The following is an 18004-nucleotide window of genomic DNA, read 5'->3' as shown; positions in this document are numbered from 1 at the left end:
AGATATACTACAAGTTCCTACATATCGCTACCACAGGGATTGTGAAGGAAAGATTAGATTGACTACTGCATAATTAGAGGCATTTTGAACTATCATAAACAATCAATTTCCCTGTGCTCCATTCTTGAACAGAATGGGAGAGCTCCAATAACTGGTACAGTGGATATCTCCCTTTGCCATGCACTTCACAATTTTTGCAGGCGGCCCAAAAGCAAGCAACAATGTGACCCAAGCCGCTATCGTTCATTGCACATCTGATAAAAAAATTTATAGTAAACCGAATATGTTGACCTGAAACTACCAGCACACAATGGTTTTTTGTCCTTGGTCCATCCTTGTTCTTTTTTATTCCCAGCAGTTGAAGTAATGTTAAGTATATTATGAGTGGCCAAAAGATACTCTCCTTCTTTCAATGTTGCGCATGAAAGTTAAAAATTTGGTCACACCTGAAATAGACGCAGATGTAGATTCAATTAAATTTTGAGTGGATTAAGATGTGTCAGTGTTACGCTATATGCGTTAATATGATATAAATTACATAGGCCTAATGTCCTGACCGCATCTGTTCAAAGGAAAGGAATTTGTCTATAGATGAATTAATGAATAAATAAATTTTAAATTTGGTGATCTGGGATAAAAGTGACGCGTTGTGCATCGTCACAATTTGTCATCAGAAGCATCTAGATGCAACAGTGACGTAGTATTTTAACCACTGGCCATGATTCCGACAAGAAGTACATTCTAATCAAGGAGGTTAGAAAATAAGAACCTTCTCTATGTTCTAATCTCCTTGTGTTCAAAGCTCTATTTTTCTGTAAAGACATCCTGTATCACTCTTGATAGCACTGCACTGTAGCCTTCCCTAATATCATCTTTGGTTTTGCTTGACAGTTGTAAGTTGAATAGCGCAGATGAAGTTCGTCTGGCATTATTGTACCTCGTGACCACTGGATTCTTTTTTTTTTTGTTTTTTGAAGACCGAATGTTTATTATCGTGTGGAGACCGACTCAGTAAAACTACAAGCAGTTGTTGAATGATCTGAATATGTGTGGTGGATTTACGTGTTCGAAAAACGCACTTACTGCGTTAAACATTTTGTATATCGTAAGTAGCCAAAATACAATTGCCATAGGTCAATATACCGGCAAAAGATTTTATAAATCATCTGTTTATAAAGCTAGCATCCGGTTTAAATTTATGTTATTAATGCATAATTGCATAACTGTATTCTACGTTAATTACATAACCAGGTGCTGTTTACGATTACTCAGTCTTGTTTACTACATGAACAAGGTGTTGAATACTTGGTAATTAACACACTTCATCCACAATTTACAGGTTGTCGCCTTCATTCTAATTGGAGTTGCTGTCTATGGACGCGCTACGCCACTTGGTGAAAACCTGCCGATTATTGGCGGCATCCTTGCCTGTGGCGTCTTTCTTATTCTCATTTCCATTCTTGGACTAATTGGTGCTATCAAGCATCATCAAGTGCTGTTGTTTTTTGTATCCTTGCACAACATTTTATTTAATTGTTCCGGTCTGATCAACTTTCCAAAAGTGATAACTACCAATGATGAGCCTAGAAAATTTATTATGTTTTGTACCCCCATCTACGTTATTCCATTATGGTACGTCGAATAACTGGTTCCGTGGACACCGTAAAGATTTTGAAAATATACAACTTAAGATGCAAATTAATGGGTGCATTGTAATATAAGTGGTGTTCAAAGAGAAACGAGCTGGAGGCATAATTACAGAAAGCAGTACCTGTATGTTAGAGGTATTGACCCTGGCTGTTGAGACGCTTGTCCCACTGTGACACAAGGCAGTGAAAGGCCGTCCCTAAAATTCCCGGGTCTGCAGTGTTAACGACTTCTCCACGTACAGATGGACGTCATTGTCCAAGGGGAATTGTTTGCACCCCAGAGCGTTTATAAGGGGCCCAAAGATGGTCCCCTTCTGATTAACTTCATGCAGCACGGGACAATAGTAAATGCCCAGCATTACTCGCAAACCTTGACCACCCTTTGCCAAGTGACCAAATCAAAACGACCAGGCAATCTAACCATGGGGTCATTCTGTTCCACGACAATGCAAAGTCTCATATGACCATACAGTCGTGACACTCCTGCAGAAATTTCAATGGGAGATTATCGGCCACCCTCCATACAGTCTGAACCTCTCTCCGAATGATTACACCATTTTTGGTACCCTTAAAAAAGGCTCTTGAGGGGCAAACGATTCACCTCGGATGACGATGTCCAGCTGTACATGTGGAACTGGTTAACATTGCAGCCCTGGGAATTTTATGAGACAGCCATTCATCGCCTTGTGTTAAAGTGGGACAAGCATCTCAACAGCCAGAGTCAATAACTCTAACATGCAGGTAATGATTTCTGTAATTATGCCTCCACTCGTTTCTTTTTGAACACCTCTTATACATCTTCACCTATTTTTAATAATTTTTGTTGTGTCACTGAGTAAAGTTACTTATGTGGTTCTAGCTATTATGTGTGACTTAAGATGTGATCAGCACAGTTACAGCCGTGTAATGATTCACTATTCATTCGAAAAGTTGACATATCACCAACATGTTGAAATGCCAGCTGTAGTGGAAAAACTAGTCATCTTTGTCTATATTTGAGGACACAGACTTGGCAGTGAGGATATCTGTTTGTGGATCTTAACTTGGAATCTGCAGGAAAGGAGGGAGCGTGAAAAATTAGCTATACAGCTCAATTGCAGAATGTGATAGCACATGAAATTTATTTACTCTCCCTCCCTCCCTCCCTTCCCCTCCCCCCCTTATTCCCTCTCTCCCCCTCCCCTTCCTCCCTCCCCGTCCCCTCCCTCTCTCTCCCTCCCCCTCTCCCTCCCTTCCTCTCTAAGCTATCACATTCTCGCCTCACCAAACTTGGTGTGCACGATGTATTGAAAATAAAAGTGGGCACACAGAGTGACTAGCAGTACATAATGTCTTGTGTTACTTGTAGCGATACCATGGACAACGTACATGATTAGACTTGAATGTAGGTACATGTTGAGAAAATTGCATTATATAGTAATCACTATCTGAATGTGCGTTATCAAGGATAATGTGAAGTGGCACTTTGGGTAGACACTGGACTTGAATGTGGCAAAATAATTGTTCATACTCCTTTCCAGTTATCCAGATTTAGGTTTTCCGCTATTTGCCCAAATTCATAAATGATATAGATGATTTCCTTCCTCATTCTTCACCTGTCCACAAAAAAGTCTGTTTTTTCTCCCCCTTCATACCAGTGTTGGTGCTATGCACTGTCTTGTTTATAAATGCGTGGGGACTTTTTATCATAGTTAAGTCTGTCGACATGTCTTTGATTGAAGTTGGGACCTTTGATAACATTTATTGATTCTGCGTTGTCCTCACTAGCTTCTGAGAATGTTGAAGAAACCCTGGTGGGTATGCGCTGATTTTTACTGAGCAGACTTTTAGAGGACAGTTACAGCATGTTGCTCGGTCTTTACAGAACACATTTCTAGATGTAATGCTTTAAACATAAAATGACTATGTGGTTTTCTTTTTTTCCCCAGGTGTTATGTCCTTGGATAGATCAATAAATAGGACTTGTTGGGATGTTTATGTTGGTATTGCCCCTCCCAAATGATGCTCCAGAAATAAAGTTGGTTTTAGATTACATCACATGCACTGGTTGTTCTGTAGACCCAAAGTGAGGAGATTGTTAAGGATGTGGTGTGTGCCACAAAACAGCTATGACCCTCTTGACTCTTTGAGATTGTTAAGGATGTTGTGTGTGTCACAAAGCAGCTATGACCCTCTTGACCCTTTGAGGGATGCTGAAAATTTATTGAATAGAAAGAGTGGCGAAAGGATGGGATCTAGTTAATAATAAATATACAACCACTGATTCTGCTGGGAAACATATCAGTGGGGTCGGGGTTAGCTATTTATAAATATTTTATAATGCTTTTAAACTGTATGTTACTACTGGCAGCTAAGCTTTTTATTTTTGCTGACAAGTTAATGCAAATGTGTGTCCATGATGCATGACAGGATGGTATTGCGTCAAAAGGGTAGTTTTCAGAAAAATGGATTTTACTTGAAAAGTCAGGAAATATTATTGACCAATGCTAGTCAAATGTTTTGTTGGTAGAAAGGAATTTTCTTAGTCATTTTGTTAAAAATCACATTTAGGTAGCCTATGTGAAGACTTCCTATGTCCAGTTGTTGTGATTTTTGCTAAGTCATCTACATCCATACTCTGCAAATCACTGTGTAATGCATGGTAGAGGGTACGTCCCACTGTACCAGCTATTAGGTTTCTTCCCATTACATTTGTGTGTAGAGCACAGGAAGAATAACCTTTTGAATGCCTCTGTGCATGCCGTAATTATTCTAATCTTGTCCTTATGATCCCCATGTGAGTGATATGTAGGGGATCGTAGTATATTCTTAGAGTCATAATTTAAGGCTGGTTCTTGACATTTTGTTAGTAGAATTTCTTGATGTAGTTTACATCTATCTTCAAGACTCTACCAGTTCAGTTACTTCAGCATCTCTGTGACACTCTCTCATGAGTCGTACAAACTTGCGATCATTTGTACTGCTCTTTTCTGTACAGGTTCATATCTCCCATCAGTCCTATTTAGTAGGGGCCCTACACACTTGAGCAATATTCCAGAATCAGTCACACGAGTGATTTGTAAGCAATCTTCTTTGTAGACTGATTGCAATACCCTAATATTTTACCAATAAACTGAAGTCTACCAACTGCTTTCCCCACAACTGACACTATGTGATCATTCCATTTCATATCCTTACATAGTTTTACACGCAGGTGTTTGTACGAGTTGGCCGATTCCAACAGTGGCTCATTGATTTTGTTGTTACAGACTACTATGTATATTCGATTTGTGAAGTGAACAGTTTTACATTTCTGAACATTTGAAGCAAGTTTCCCATCTTTGCACCACTTTGAAAGCTTATCGATATCTTACTGGATATTTATGCAGCTTCTTTCAGGCAGTCTTTCATTGTAGGTAATTGCATCTTCTGCAAAAAGCCTGGGGTTACTATTAATATTGTCGACAAGGTCATTATATGCAATGTTAACAACAGGAGTTCGAATGATACCCCATATGATTGAACTTTTAACAATAAGCTCAGGTGTGGTGCCAAATCAAATGATTTTCGAAAACCAAGATATACTGCATTATCTGACTGCCTTGATTCAAAGCTTTCAGTATGTCATGTGGGAAAAGTACAGTTCGGTTTCACATGATCATTGTTCTCAGAATCCATGCTGGTTGGCGTAGAGGAGGTCATTCTGTTCAAGATACCAGCACAGAATGTGTTCTAAGATTTGACAACAATTCGATGTCAAGGATATTGGACAGTACTGTTGTAGATCACTTCTTCTACCTTTTTTGAAGCTGGGTGTGTATGCTTTCTTCTGAGAACTGGACATGACTTTATGTTCGAGGATCTAGGATAGGTTATAGTTAGAAGAGGGGCTAACTCAGCCACAGATTTGGTATAAAATCGGATAGGGATTCCATCGGGCACTGGAACTTTGTTCGATTTTAATGCTTCCAACTGTACTCAACATCACTGGCATTGATATTGATTTCACTCATCTTTTCATTGACACGAGTGTTAAATTGGGGCAATTTTTTGGGTTTTATTTTTTAAAGGCACATTTGAAAATAGTTAAGCATTTCAACTTCAGCTTTTGTTCTGCTACCCCTCAGAGTCAATTTCTGTCTCATTTGCTTGAGACTGGACACCAACTTTGGTGCCACTAACAATCTTTACATAACCAGAATTTCTTACGGTTTTGTGAAAGATCATTTGACAATATTCTGATGCAGTAGCCATTGAAGGCTTTATGTATTTCTCCATTGATAGCCAAATGTGTTTAATTCAGCATATCTCTATCTATAGTCTTGCACGTTTACATCTATTATGCAGTATTCTCTGTTTATTTAGAAGTTTCCGTACAGTGGCTGTATAACATGGGGCCCCTACCATTGTGAACTGTTCTGCCGGGTAGATACCTATCCAGTGCATGGTCACTTACTCTTTTAAACTTGCACCATAGTTCCTCTACATCCTCCTGCTCTGTGCTAAAAAGTTTCAAATTCGTGCTTGAGATATGACTACTGATTTTTTTAATCGTTTGCTGACCATGTACATCCTTCTGCTTGTTTTCATAATAATCATTGCTATTATCACTTATAGTAGTTTCTATCTGGGCATCTTTAGAGAGGTCAGGTCCATTTGTTGCCATTAGATCCAGAATATTTCCATCATGAGTGGGGCGCCAAACTGTCTGTTCTAGGTAGTTTTCAGAGAAGGCATTTAGTAATGTTTCACAGAATGTCTTATAGTGCCCGCCACTAACAAAACTTTACTTTTCCCAGTTAATTGTTGGTTGATTAAAGGCTCCACCAGTGACTACAGTATGATTGGGGAACTTATGTATAAGTGAACTGAGGTTTTCTCTTAAGTTTCCAGATACATCAGGAGATGATGGGTGGTGGGTGATAGAAGGATCCAGTTATCATTTGATGTCTACCTGTCATACTGAGTCTTGCCCAAAAAGTCTCTCACGCAGTTTCAGCTTCGGTCTCGCTGAATTTGAGTTTCTCGTCCCCTGCGGCAAATACACCACCGCCAACCCCATTGGCTTATATCCTTTCAATTTACACTTAAATTTTCCCCAAAAATCTCACAGCTATCAATTTCAGGTTTCAACCAGCGTTCTGTACGTGGTATTATGTGGACTTCACTGCTTTTCAGGAGCACTTTGAATTTGCCACTTTGTTGTGAATGCTTCGGCAGTTGAGTGATAGGATTTTAATACTCATCTGTGGGAGGCGTTTCTTTTGATCTTATGCTGATACGTCCTGGTTTCCTACATCTGTTGTTATCTGGATTGGATGGAGTCACTTAATCTAAACAATCCTTGTGGGCACCTCACTCAGTCAGCTACCTGGTTAGCAGCTCTGGCGTGTGGTCCATATCTGACCTATTTAGATGAACCCTTCAGTTCTTAACACTGTGGCGCAAGTCCAAGAAATTGCAGCCTAGCGTGTCATAGAATTTTGGAAGTCTCCGGTTCAGTCCTTCCACTGGACTTGGAACCGACTGGTCTCGATCTGTTCTGGGGACAATGCTGCAAATTTTCAGCTTCGTTGAAACTCCACGGGTGAGGCTTGTCTTCCCACTCTTCTCCCCCTGCGGGTCCGGGGGTAAGAATAGGCCTGCGGTATTCCTGCCTGTCGTAAGAGGCGACTAAAAGGAGTCTCAAACGTTTCGGCCTTAATGTGATGGTCCCCTACGGGGTTTGACCCCTAACTTTCAAAATTTTCTGTTAGTGCGTACCATTTGGGAAAGGACGCCTTACGTGGTGTATTATATATCCCGCTTGCCCTAAGCTCTGGCACAACCGATATTGTCATGGAGTTGGCCTTACACCGTGCTTCCAGCCACATCAGCTGCTGTGTGTTCCGGGCAGCATACATGCCCTCCATTATGAACTTCCATCTTTGCCCTCCGGACACATATGGATATTCGACACCCGACATCCAGCACGGTAGCCAGTCCGTTGTGGTGGGGTCGTCATGTACCCTCTTGGTGGTAGCCCCCTGACTACACAGGGATCGCACTGCTGATGCCTGAGCTGCTACCTCCCCACGTATGCCGAGGAGTAGATGCCTATCCCTCTGGGGCATCGGGACTCCCGGCGAAGGCCATCCTGCCAGGTGGTCTTTGCTGTGGCTGGGTGGCATCCGTGGGGAGAGCCCCTGGTCGGAGTGGGTGGCATCAGGGCGGATGACCCGCAATGAAGCATGGTACATCATCTCTCGCTGGTGGGCCTCCACCAGCAGTCTCTAAGCGATCGAGGTCTAACCTCAACGGCAAGAAAAACGAATCACGATCATTTCCCTCCCTGGCCACTGCATGGGAGGAACGTATGGCAAAAGAAGGCAGTGGAGAATATTCCTCCCGGTTCCTTGTGTGTACGCGAGTTGATGGGGAATCGTTTATGTCAACCAAGCCCCAGTTTTTTTGTGGAGCATTTAGAGGACAAGTTCGGGGAGGTGGAGGGCTTGTCCAAAATGCGCTCTGGTTCAGTGCTCATCAAAACAGCATCCTCTGCCCAGTCACGGAGGTTGCTCAATTGTGACAAGTTGGGGGATGTTTCCGTTAGCATCATGCCGCATAAGAGTCTCAACATGGTCCAGGGTATTATATTCCACAGGGATCTTCTTCTGCAGTCCGACGATGAACTACGTGCCAACTTAGAACGACGAGGTGTTCACTTCGTCCGGCGCGTTCATCGGGGTCTGAGGGATAATCAGGTAGCCACTGGTGCCTTCATCTTGGCCTTCGAAGATGATGTTCTATTCGAAAAGGTCAAGGTGATGGTTTACCGTTGTGATGTGAAGCCATATATCCCTCCCCCGATGCGGTGTTTTAAATGCTGGAAGTTCGGGCACATGTCATCTCGCTGCACTTCCGGCATCACATGTCGAGATTGTGGACGTCCTTCGCATCCCAATACTCCATGTGCTCCGCCTCCCATCTGTGTTAACTGCGGAGAACACCATTCCCCCTGCTCACCGGACTGTCGGATCTTCCAGAAGGAAAGGAAGATAATGGAATATAAGACCCTGGACTGCCTGACCTACACCGAGGCAAGGTGGAAATATGAGCGGCTACATCCTGTGCCCATGACGTCTACCTATGCCGCTGCTGCAACACCGGTTCGAACCTCTACAGTGTCGTCACCTACAGTTCGATCTCAGCTCTCAGAATTCACCGGCCCCCTTGGTTGTGGGGGCACTTCACTCCCTGTTGCTCCTGCTCCATCTACTTCAGGAGCAACACCACCCCAACCACGGGGGACATCTGTTCCCCCTTTCCAGCCGGAGAAGCGTGAGCCTTCTTCGGCTCCTCCCACCCAGAAGGGGTCCCTTGGGGCTCTCCCATCCCACGCTTTGCCCAGTGCCAAAGTGGACACCCGCAGGTATCTCAAACAACCACCGGTCGCTGGTCGTAGGGCGTCACGGTCGTCTTCCGTCCCTGAGACTGACCCAGTGAGGCCCTCCCAGCCAGAACCACCTAAGGCACAGCACGCAAAGTAGTCCAAGAAAAAGGCTCCCAAGCATCCTGACATTGCGGTGGCACCTGTCCCACCGCAACCTTCTCACTCTGCGTCCGAAGATGAGGTGGAGATTCTGGCGTCCGCTGAGGACCTGGATCTCGCCAGTCCCTCGGACGCAATGGATGGCTGTTGTACAGGTGGTGACTCAGTAGCAGCAGGGGCCCAGGAGGCGTAATATGCCTCCCCAGTCCCTTCACGCCTTTCTCATCCATGGCCAATACCATCCTCCAGTGGAACTGCAGCGGTTTCTTCCACCATCTAGCTGAGCTCCGCCAACTTATCAGCCTTCATCCTTTCCTTTGCATTGCTCTGCAGGAAACATGGTTTCCAGCAATGCGAACCCCCGCCCTCCGTGGCTATCAGGGTTATTATAAGAACCGAGCAGCTTATGAAAGGGTGTCTGGTGGCGTCTGCATCTATGTCTCTTCACAGCGCTAGAGGCTGTCGCTGTTAGGGTGTGGACGCTGCAGGCTATTACCGTCTGCAGTATTTACCTTCCACCGGATGGTGATGTTGCGCTGCCTGCCCTGGCAGCACTGATAGCCCAATTGCCGCCACCTTTCTTGTTGCTGGGCGATTTCAATGCCCACAACCCTCTATGGGGTGGGACTGTCTCCGATGACCGCGGTCGTGCCGTGGAGCATTTGTTGGCTCAGCTCGACCTTAGCCTCTTGAACACCGGTGCTCCCACACATTTCAGTGTGGCCCATGGCTCGTTCTCGGCCATCGATCTCTCTCTTTGCAGCCCCGGACTTGTCCCATCCCTCCACTGGAGGGTGCATCCTGACCTGTGTGGTAGTGACCATTTTCCCATCTATTTGTCACTGCCCCAGTGTCATTCTTCTGGGCGCCTGCCCCGCTGGGCTCTCCACAGGGCTGACTGGCCGGCTTTTACTTCCGCTGCAACCATTGAGTCTCCCCCATAGGGTGACATTGACGAGGTGGTCCGTGTCTTAACCACGTCACTCATTTTGGCGGCAGAGGCTGCCATCCCCCGCTCTTCTGGACTCCCTCGGCGTAAGGCTGTACCCTGGTGGTCGCTGGAGATTGCTGAGGCTATTCGCGACCGTAGGCGGGCTCTCCAGCATCATAGGCGGCACCTGTCTCTAGAGACCCTCATCGCCTTTAAGAGGCTCCGTGCCTTGGCCCATCGTCTTATTGCACGGCGTAAGCAGGAGTGCTGGGAGAGGTATGTCTCATCCTTGGGCTCCCGTGTCTCCCCCTCGCTCGTGTGGTCCCGGATCCTGCGGATTTATGGATACCAGACCCTTATGGGTGTCCCTGGGATCTCCTTGGACGGCGCTGTCTGCACGGACACTGCCGCCATTGCTGAACGCCTTGCTGCGCTCTTTGCTAAGAGCTCTGCAACCGCAACTTATCCCCCCGCCTTTCGCTCTCTAAAGGAGGAGCAGACGCCGTTATCGTTCCACACGCGTCGTTCTGAAAAATACAATGCTCCTTTCAGCGAGAGGGAATTCCTCGCTGCCCTCGCCGATTGCTCTGATACGGCATCAGGACCAGACTGCATCCACGCACAGATGCTGAAGCATCTCTCCAGGGACTGCCAGAGACACATTCTCACCATCTTTAACCACATTTGGAGCGAGGGCGTGTTCCCGTCGCAATGGCGAGAGGGTGTTATTGTCCCCATCTTGAAGCCCGGTGCGGACCCACTGGCGGTGGAGAGCTATCGTCCCATTACCCTCACCAACGTTTTGTGCAAATTGCTCGAACATATGGTGGGGCGGCGTTTGTGTTGGGTCCTTGAGTCGCGCGGTCTCCTCGCTCCATCCCAGGGTGGCTTCCGTTGGGGCGGGTCTGCAGCGGACAGTTTGGTGCGGCTGGAATCTGCTATCCGTACGGCCTTTGCCCGACGTCAGCATCTCTTTGCTGTCTTTTTTGATGTGCGGAAGGTGTATGACACCACATGGAGGCATCACATCCTTGCTACGTTGCATGAGTGGGGTCTTCGTGGTCAGCTCCCGGCTTTTCTTCAAACCTTTTTATTGCGCCGCTCTTTCCGGGTGCAAGTCAATGCCACCTCTAGTTCCTCTTATACACAGGAAAATGGGGTCCCACAGTGCTCGGTGTTGAGCGTCTCCTTATTTCTAGTGGCCATTAATGGTCTGGCTGCAGCCGTGGGGTCGGCGGTGTCTCCTTTGTATGCCGATGACTTTTGCATCTCCTTTAGCTCCACGACTACGGGAGTCGCCGAACGCAGGCTGCAAGTAGCCGTTCGCAAGGCAGCATCATGGGCTCTGACTCATGGTTTTCAGTTCTCTGCTGCCAAGATTCGAGTTATGCACTTCTGCAGGCGTCGGACGGTCCACCCTCATCCTGAACTTTACCTCAACGGCCACCTGCTTGAAGTTGTGGACACTTGCCGCTTCTTAGGACTCGTCTTTGATGCCCGGCTCACATGGGTTCCTCATATTACTCAGCTGAAGCAAAAGTGCTGGAGGCACCTCAACGCCCTCCGCTGCCTGAGCCACACATCTTGGGGTGCGGATTGCTGCACGCTGTTGCGATTATAAAGGGCCCTTGTGCAGTCCAGGCTTGATTATAGGAGCCTGGCCTATGGGTCTGCATCACCCTCAGTGTTGAAGTTGTTAGACCCCATACACCACTGTGGGGTTTGACTTGCAACTGGCGCTTTTCGTACGAGCCCCGTGGATAGTCTACTGGTGGAGGCCGGGGTTCCCCCACTGCGGATTCGCCGCCATCGACTGCTCGCCGACTATGCTGTCCATGGGCATTGCTCGCCGGGCCATCCCAATCGTCGCCTGCTTTTCCCTGCCATGGTTCTCCCTCTGCCCGAAAGGCGACCTAGGTCTGGGCTTTCCATAGCTGTCCGTGTCCAGTCCCTGCTGTCGGAACTGGGGTCATTCCCTTTTCTGCCTCCCTTCCGGATCCGTGCACCTATGTCTCCCTGGTGTTTGCCCCGGCCATCCATCCGTCTGGACTTGGCACAGGGACCCAAGGACTCGGTTCCGCCTGTGGCCCTCCGTCGCCATTTTCTTGCGCTCCTCGCCTCATTTTCGGGCTGTGAGACTGTCTACACTGTTGATGGTCGCACTGCCTACGCTTTTGCTCACGCTGCCCATGTTGAGCAGCGCTCCTTGCCGGCTGGCTGCAGTATTTTTACTGCAGAGCTGGTGGCCATATTGCGCGCTCTTGAGCATATGCGTTTCTGCTCAGGTACGTCCATCGTCATCTGCAGTGACTCCCTGAGCAGCCTCCAGGCCATCAACCGCTGCTATTCCTCTTCTCCTCTGGTGTCCTCTATTCAGGAGTCTGTTTCCGCCATTACCCGTTCTGGTCGTTCGGTGGTCTTTGTTTGGACGCTAGGTCACGTTGGCATCCCGGGGAACGAACGTGTCGACAGGCTGGCCAAAGGGGCGATCAACGCCCCAGCTTTGGAGATCGGCCTCACGGCTCGCGATCAGCAGCTGGTATTGCGCCGTCAGGTGCTTGGGCTGTGGACTGCTGAGTGGCGTGGCATGACGTCCCCGAATAAACTGCGGGCTGTCAAGGAGACGACCGATGTGTGGCGCTCCTCCCTGCGGGCTTCTTGCATAGACTCTGTTATCCTGTGTCGGCTCCGCATCGGCCATACCTACCTGACGCACGGCAATCTTTTGCGTCAGGAGGATCCCCCCCTGTGTCGGTGTGGGTCCCGGCTGACGGTCGCCCACATTCTGTTGGAGTGTCCCCGACTGCACACCCTCTGGCAGTCTTTTAATCTCCCGGGCACTTTGCCTTTGGTTTTATGCGATGATGCCTCCATGGCTGATGACATTTTAAATTTTATCCCGTTGTAGTCCTTTTTATGGTTCCGTTTAGGGAGGTCCTGCACCTTTCCCTTTCTGTGTCTTTTGTCCTCGCGTCTTTCAATATTTGTTGCTGTTTTGGTGTGTCGTCGGATGGTTGACTCTTTCCCTTTTTTTGTTCTCGTGGTCAGTCAACCAGTCTCCGGCCGTCTTCTTTTCTTCTGTTTCTTTCTGTCTGGTGTTCATCTGTACTCTTCTTGTCTGTGGTGTTTGTTGCTGCATTTGTGTTCTTTTAGCACTTGGGGGGGCGTCTCCTCCCCCCCCCCCCCCGCCCCCCCCCCCTCTTTGGTTTTTACCTGCTCCGCCGATTTTCGGCTCGCCTGTTTTTGGAATGGGGGACTGATGACCTTCGCTGTTTAGTCCCCCTTAAACATCCCAACAACCACCACCACCTCCCACTCTTCTACGCCGGTCACTGGAATGACCCGAGAATGACATCAGGGCCCAAATGACGGGCGTCATTTGTTCCAACAGCCGCCAAAATTTGCAGTTGGTTGTTACCTGTTTCCTCAGTGGCTGTTGGAATAGTCTCTTCAACATGTTGAATGAGGCCCCCAGGCATACACACTGAGTGCACCTTGTGTCCTTCCCTGTCCCTTACTGTCATTTCCCTAAGGGGTACATCAGTCACCGTACATTTGAACTGCCGACGATTAATAGGCCCCTACCCTTGTGCGTTTCATCAAAATGGGTGAAGTGAGTCACACTGGTGACTCCTCAGCACTTGGTGTCCTTGAGAATGTATTTTATTCTCATTGGGTTCTCAGACTTCAGGTCAGTTTCCCATTGCACGATTAAAAGTGCAAATGAGTGTAACATGACTCAAAAAATTTGCACATAGTTGTGACCTTGCCACTAACACACAGTTTTTAACGTGAGCTTTTCTAATTTTACTTACATATATAAAAGATGTATTCATATTTGAACACTAGAAGTTTTGTAGGTCAACACTGAAAATTTAGCCTACGTTTTATTTTCACTCATTTCAGTGGAAGCAGTGCTTCACCAGCTTCTAGCAGTCTCACTCCAGAATTTCATTTCTGCACATTTAGAGGTACTACACCAATGTAACACATAGTGAGAAAGTAATAAGCAGATTGGAGACTTCAAACTATTTGGATGTCCATGTTACCCGGAATTTGAACAGGAACAAACACATTATCGAACACCTAAAAAAATCAGTTCAACAATAACAACCATAATTACATTTCAAATCATTACAAAATTTTGGGGAGAGACAAAGTGCTAAGTGTTTGTGTATTTTCATGTAAAATCTCATGAGAAGTTATGTTGGGAGGGAGAGGGGATGAACTCATCAGATAAGTAAGGTTTCATTGCTCAGAGGCTTGCTGTAATAATAATGTGTGTTCACCCATGGTCTACTAATAGAAATCTGTTTGAGGAGTTAACATTTTGACTTCTGCCCCCCAGTACGTGTATTCTTTCATGAAGTTTCTTGTAAATATCTCAACTCTTCAAAGGCATAGTATTGTGCATAATTACAGTAGTAGAAGGAAAAAATTACTTTCTTTACTCCACACTGAGATTAACTTTAGCCCAGAAGGGGTCCACAAAAAGTTTTAACACCTGTGCGGTGATGTAAAATATCTGGCTGACAACAAAGCTAAATTTGGAAAAAAGTAGAAAAAGTTTGTGACAGCTCCTTCCACTCCCTAAAATAAGTTCTAATTGTGTAACAGGTAGATGATGGTGGGTAGCAATTACTGATTTGCATCTGTTAAAAAAACTTGGAAATGGTTGGGATGTATCCATATTTACATATGAATGTAAAGGGTCTCATTCCATATCATTGTGGTTAATCATGCAAATGATCCAGAGAAGATGAAACTGATTGTGTGTTCCTGTGAGGATTTCTCACGCACTTGATGTTTTCAAACAATGACACAGTGTAGCACAGAATCATGATAGATAATGACAATGGAGGAATTTAAACAGTCAAAGGATTGACAGGTCACAGAAAGTTGCAGTAGCCTCTAATTTTTTATCTAACAAATTAAATACATTCTCACTGTAAGCGTAAATAGCCTTCTCTGTATTGGAACCCTTAAGGAACACAAACTATCTCTAGGACAATGTATTATTTGCAGTCATGTGTTTAAAGAGATATTTGACACAAACCTTTTCAGATATTTTTCAAGAAGTCGCCAAAAGCAAAACTGGCCAATGGTTTGACATTATCTCTGTAAACTGTCAACCAATTTCACTTTGGTTGGCTTTTTCGAAAATATTTGAAAAGGTTGTATTCAGACATCATCTTAGCATCTGACTGTAAACAATATATGGTCTCCAAGTCACAGTTTGGGTCTCTTGAGGGTTTCAATATGAAGAAGGCTATTTACACATACAGCAAGAATGTACATAGTTAATTAGATAACAAGTTAGAGGCTACTGCCATTTTCTGTGACCTGCCAAAAGCCTTTGACTGTGGGAATCACAGCATCCTCATAAGTAAATTAGAATATTATGATGTCACTAGCAGTCCTGCAAAATGGTTCCCCCCCCCCCTCCCCTTCAGGGAGCTCACAACTCTTTTGTGAGTACATGCTTGGCTACCACTACCACGGGTCCCCAGGCCAGCATTACTTCCTTGCCATGCTGCATGCCTATGCTTCCACTATCCCTTTCCCTCCTCTCTCTCTCTCTCTCTCTCTTGGATGGTTTTCATTGTGCAGCCCTGCTTGGTGGGACTGGGGAGGAAAGAGTAAAACCCCTCTCGTGTGGTCTCTTCAACTTGTTCATCTTTTGTCTATCTGTGTTGCCGGTCTTTCCTAGGCAATTTCTGAGTGGGGACCTCAGCTAAGCGACAGAGGTTGGTGTCTCCTCATTGGACTCTTGCTTTCGGGGGCTTCCAGCTGCTCCCTAGTGGAGCACCTTGCCTGCCTTTCTTTCTCTGTCTTCCTTTAATCTTTTTGTCCCTTATCTCACCTTCATTGACGTGGTAGATCTTGGTGTTTTCTTCCCCTGGGTTTTGTGCAGTAGGCTGTCTCTGATCAACAGTCGTGTAGACCTGTCTGTGTGAGTAAAAGGGACTGGTGACGTGGTAGTTTGGTCCGCAACCAGTCTTACCTAACTAACGTAAAATAAATGGTGTCATTACGTAATATCTATGGAGTAAGCAGTCAGTCTTCATTTGATTGGGAGTTAATTACATGTGGTGTTCCTCACGGTTACACCTTGGGGCTATTGTTTTTTTGTGTACATTATTGACCTCTCGTCTGTTTCATTGCCAGATGCTAAATTTGTTTTGTTTGCATGTGATGCAAACATAACAGTAAATGGCAAGTCAAGTACAGATCAAATTGTCATTGCGTTAATAAATGGTTTAAAGGTAATTAACTCTCGTTAAACTGTGGAAAGACCCGCTATATGCAGTTCACAACCTTTAAGAGATTTTCTTCCAGCGTGAGTATAATATATGAAGACATGCAGATGTAAGAGGTTGACAGTGTTACATTTCAGGGATTACAACTCGATAATTCATTCAGTTGGGGAAGGGCATACCACAGAACTGCTGAAGTGCCTAAACAAGTCTGTATTTGTAATGTGAATTATATCATATGTAGGAGATGGAAATCGAAAAAAAAAAAAAAAAAAAACATGCATACTTTACCTCCTTACTTTCTACATCTACTACTTTACCTCCTTACTTTCTACATCTACGTCTACATCTACATGGATACTTTGCAAATCACATTTAAGTGCGTGGCAGAGGGTTCATCGAACCACCTTCACAATTCTCTATTATTCCAGTCTCATATAGTACGCAGAAACAATGAACACCTATATCTTTCCGTACTTGCTCTGATTTCCCTTATTTTATCGTTGTGATCATTCCGGCCGGTGTAGGTTGGTGTCAACAAAATATTTTCACATTCGGAGGAGAAAGTTGGTGACTGGAATTTCGTGAGAAGATTCCATCGCAACGAAAAACTCCTTTCTTGTAATGATTTCCAGCCCAAGTCCAGTATCATTTCTGTGACACTCTTTCCCATATTTCACGATAATACAAAACGTGCTGCCTTTCTTTGAACTTTTTCGATGTACTCCGTCAGTCCTACCTGGTAAGGATCCCACATCGCGCAGCAGTATTCTAAAAGAGGACGGACAAGCATAGTGTAGGCAGTGTCCTTAGTAGGTCTGTTACATTTTCTAAGTGCCGATAAAACGCAGCCTTTGGTTAGCCTTGCCCACAACATTTTTTATGTGTTCGTTCCAATTTAAGTTGTAATTGTAATACCTAGGTATTTAATCGGATGTACGGCTTTTAGATTAGACTGATTTATTGTGTAACTGAAGTTTAACGGGTTCCTTTCAGCACTCATGTGAATGACCTCACACTTTCTGTTATTTAGGGTCAACTGCCACTTATCGCACCATTCAGATATTTTTTCTAAATTGTTTTACAGTTTGTTTTTATCTTCGGATGACTTTATTAGTCGATAAACGACAGTGTCATCTGCAAACAACCGAAGACGGCTGCTCAGATTGTCTCCAGAATCGTTTACATAGATAAGGAACAACAAAGGGCCTGTAACACTACCTTGGGGAAAGCCTGTAAGCAATTCTGTTTTACTCGATGACTTTCTGTCCTCTCTGACAGGAAATCGCAAATCCAGTCACATAACTCAGACGATATTCCATAAGCATGCAATTTTACTACGAGCCGCTTGTGTGGTACAGTGTCAAAAGCCTTCCAGAAATCCAGGAACACGGAATGGATCTGAAATCCCTTGCCAACAGCACTCAGCACTTCATGTGAATAAAGAGCTAGTTGTGTTTCACAGGAACGATGTTTTCTAAACCCATGTTGACTGTCTGTCAATAGACCGTTTCCTTCGAGGTAATTCATAATGTTCGAACACAATATATGTGCTAAAATCCTGCTGCATATCGACGTTAATGATATGGGCCTGTAATTTAGTGGATTACTCCTACTACCTTTCTTGAATATTGGTGTGACCTGTGCAACTTTCCAG

General features: G+C 45.3%; 1 protein-coding gene across 2 annotated transcripts in view; it reads left to right on the top strand.

Annotated features, from left to right (window-relative positions):
• Positions 1–880: 880 nt before the first annotated feature.
• The window catches only part of LOC126428163 (tetraspanin-31), a 72692-nt gene continuing 55568 nt past the window's right edge, over positions 881–18004 (top strand). Inside the window, exons 1-2 of one of the 2 annotated variants that reach the window (XM_050090072.1) lie at positions 881–1105; positions 1340–1507. In XM_050090072.1, the coding sequence (XP_049946029.1) occupies positions 1046–1105; positions 1340–1507 (228 nt within the window). In that variant the 5' untranslated portion in view covers positions 881–1045. The remainder of the gene's footprint in view (positions 1106–1339; positions 1508–18004) is intronic. The other variant, XM_050090071.1, reaches the window with a different exon arrangement.

The sequence above is a fragment of the Schistocerca serialis genome, chromosome 12, assembly GCF_023864345.2.
Source record: "Schistocerca serialis cubense isolate TAMUIC-IGC-003099 chromosome 12, iqSchSeri2.2, whole genome shotgun sequence".
NCBI lineage: Eukaryota > Metazoa > Arthropoda > Insecta > Orthoptera > Acrididae > Schistocerca > Schistocerca serialis.
The sequence above is the reverse complement of the archived record's forward strand: the minus strand, read 5'-3'. Positions and strand labels throughout refer to the sequence as shown.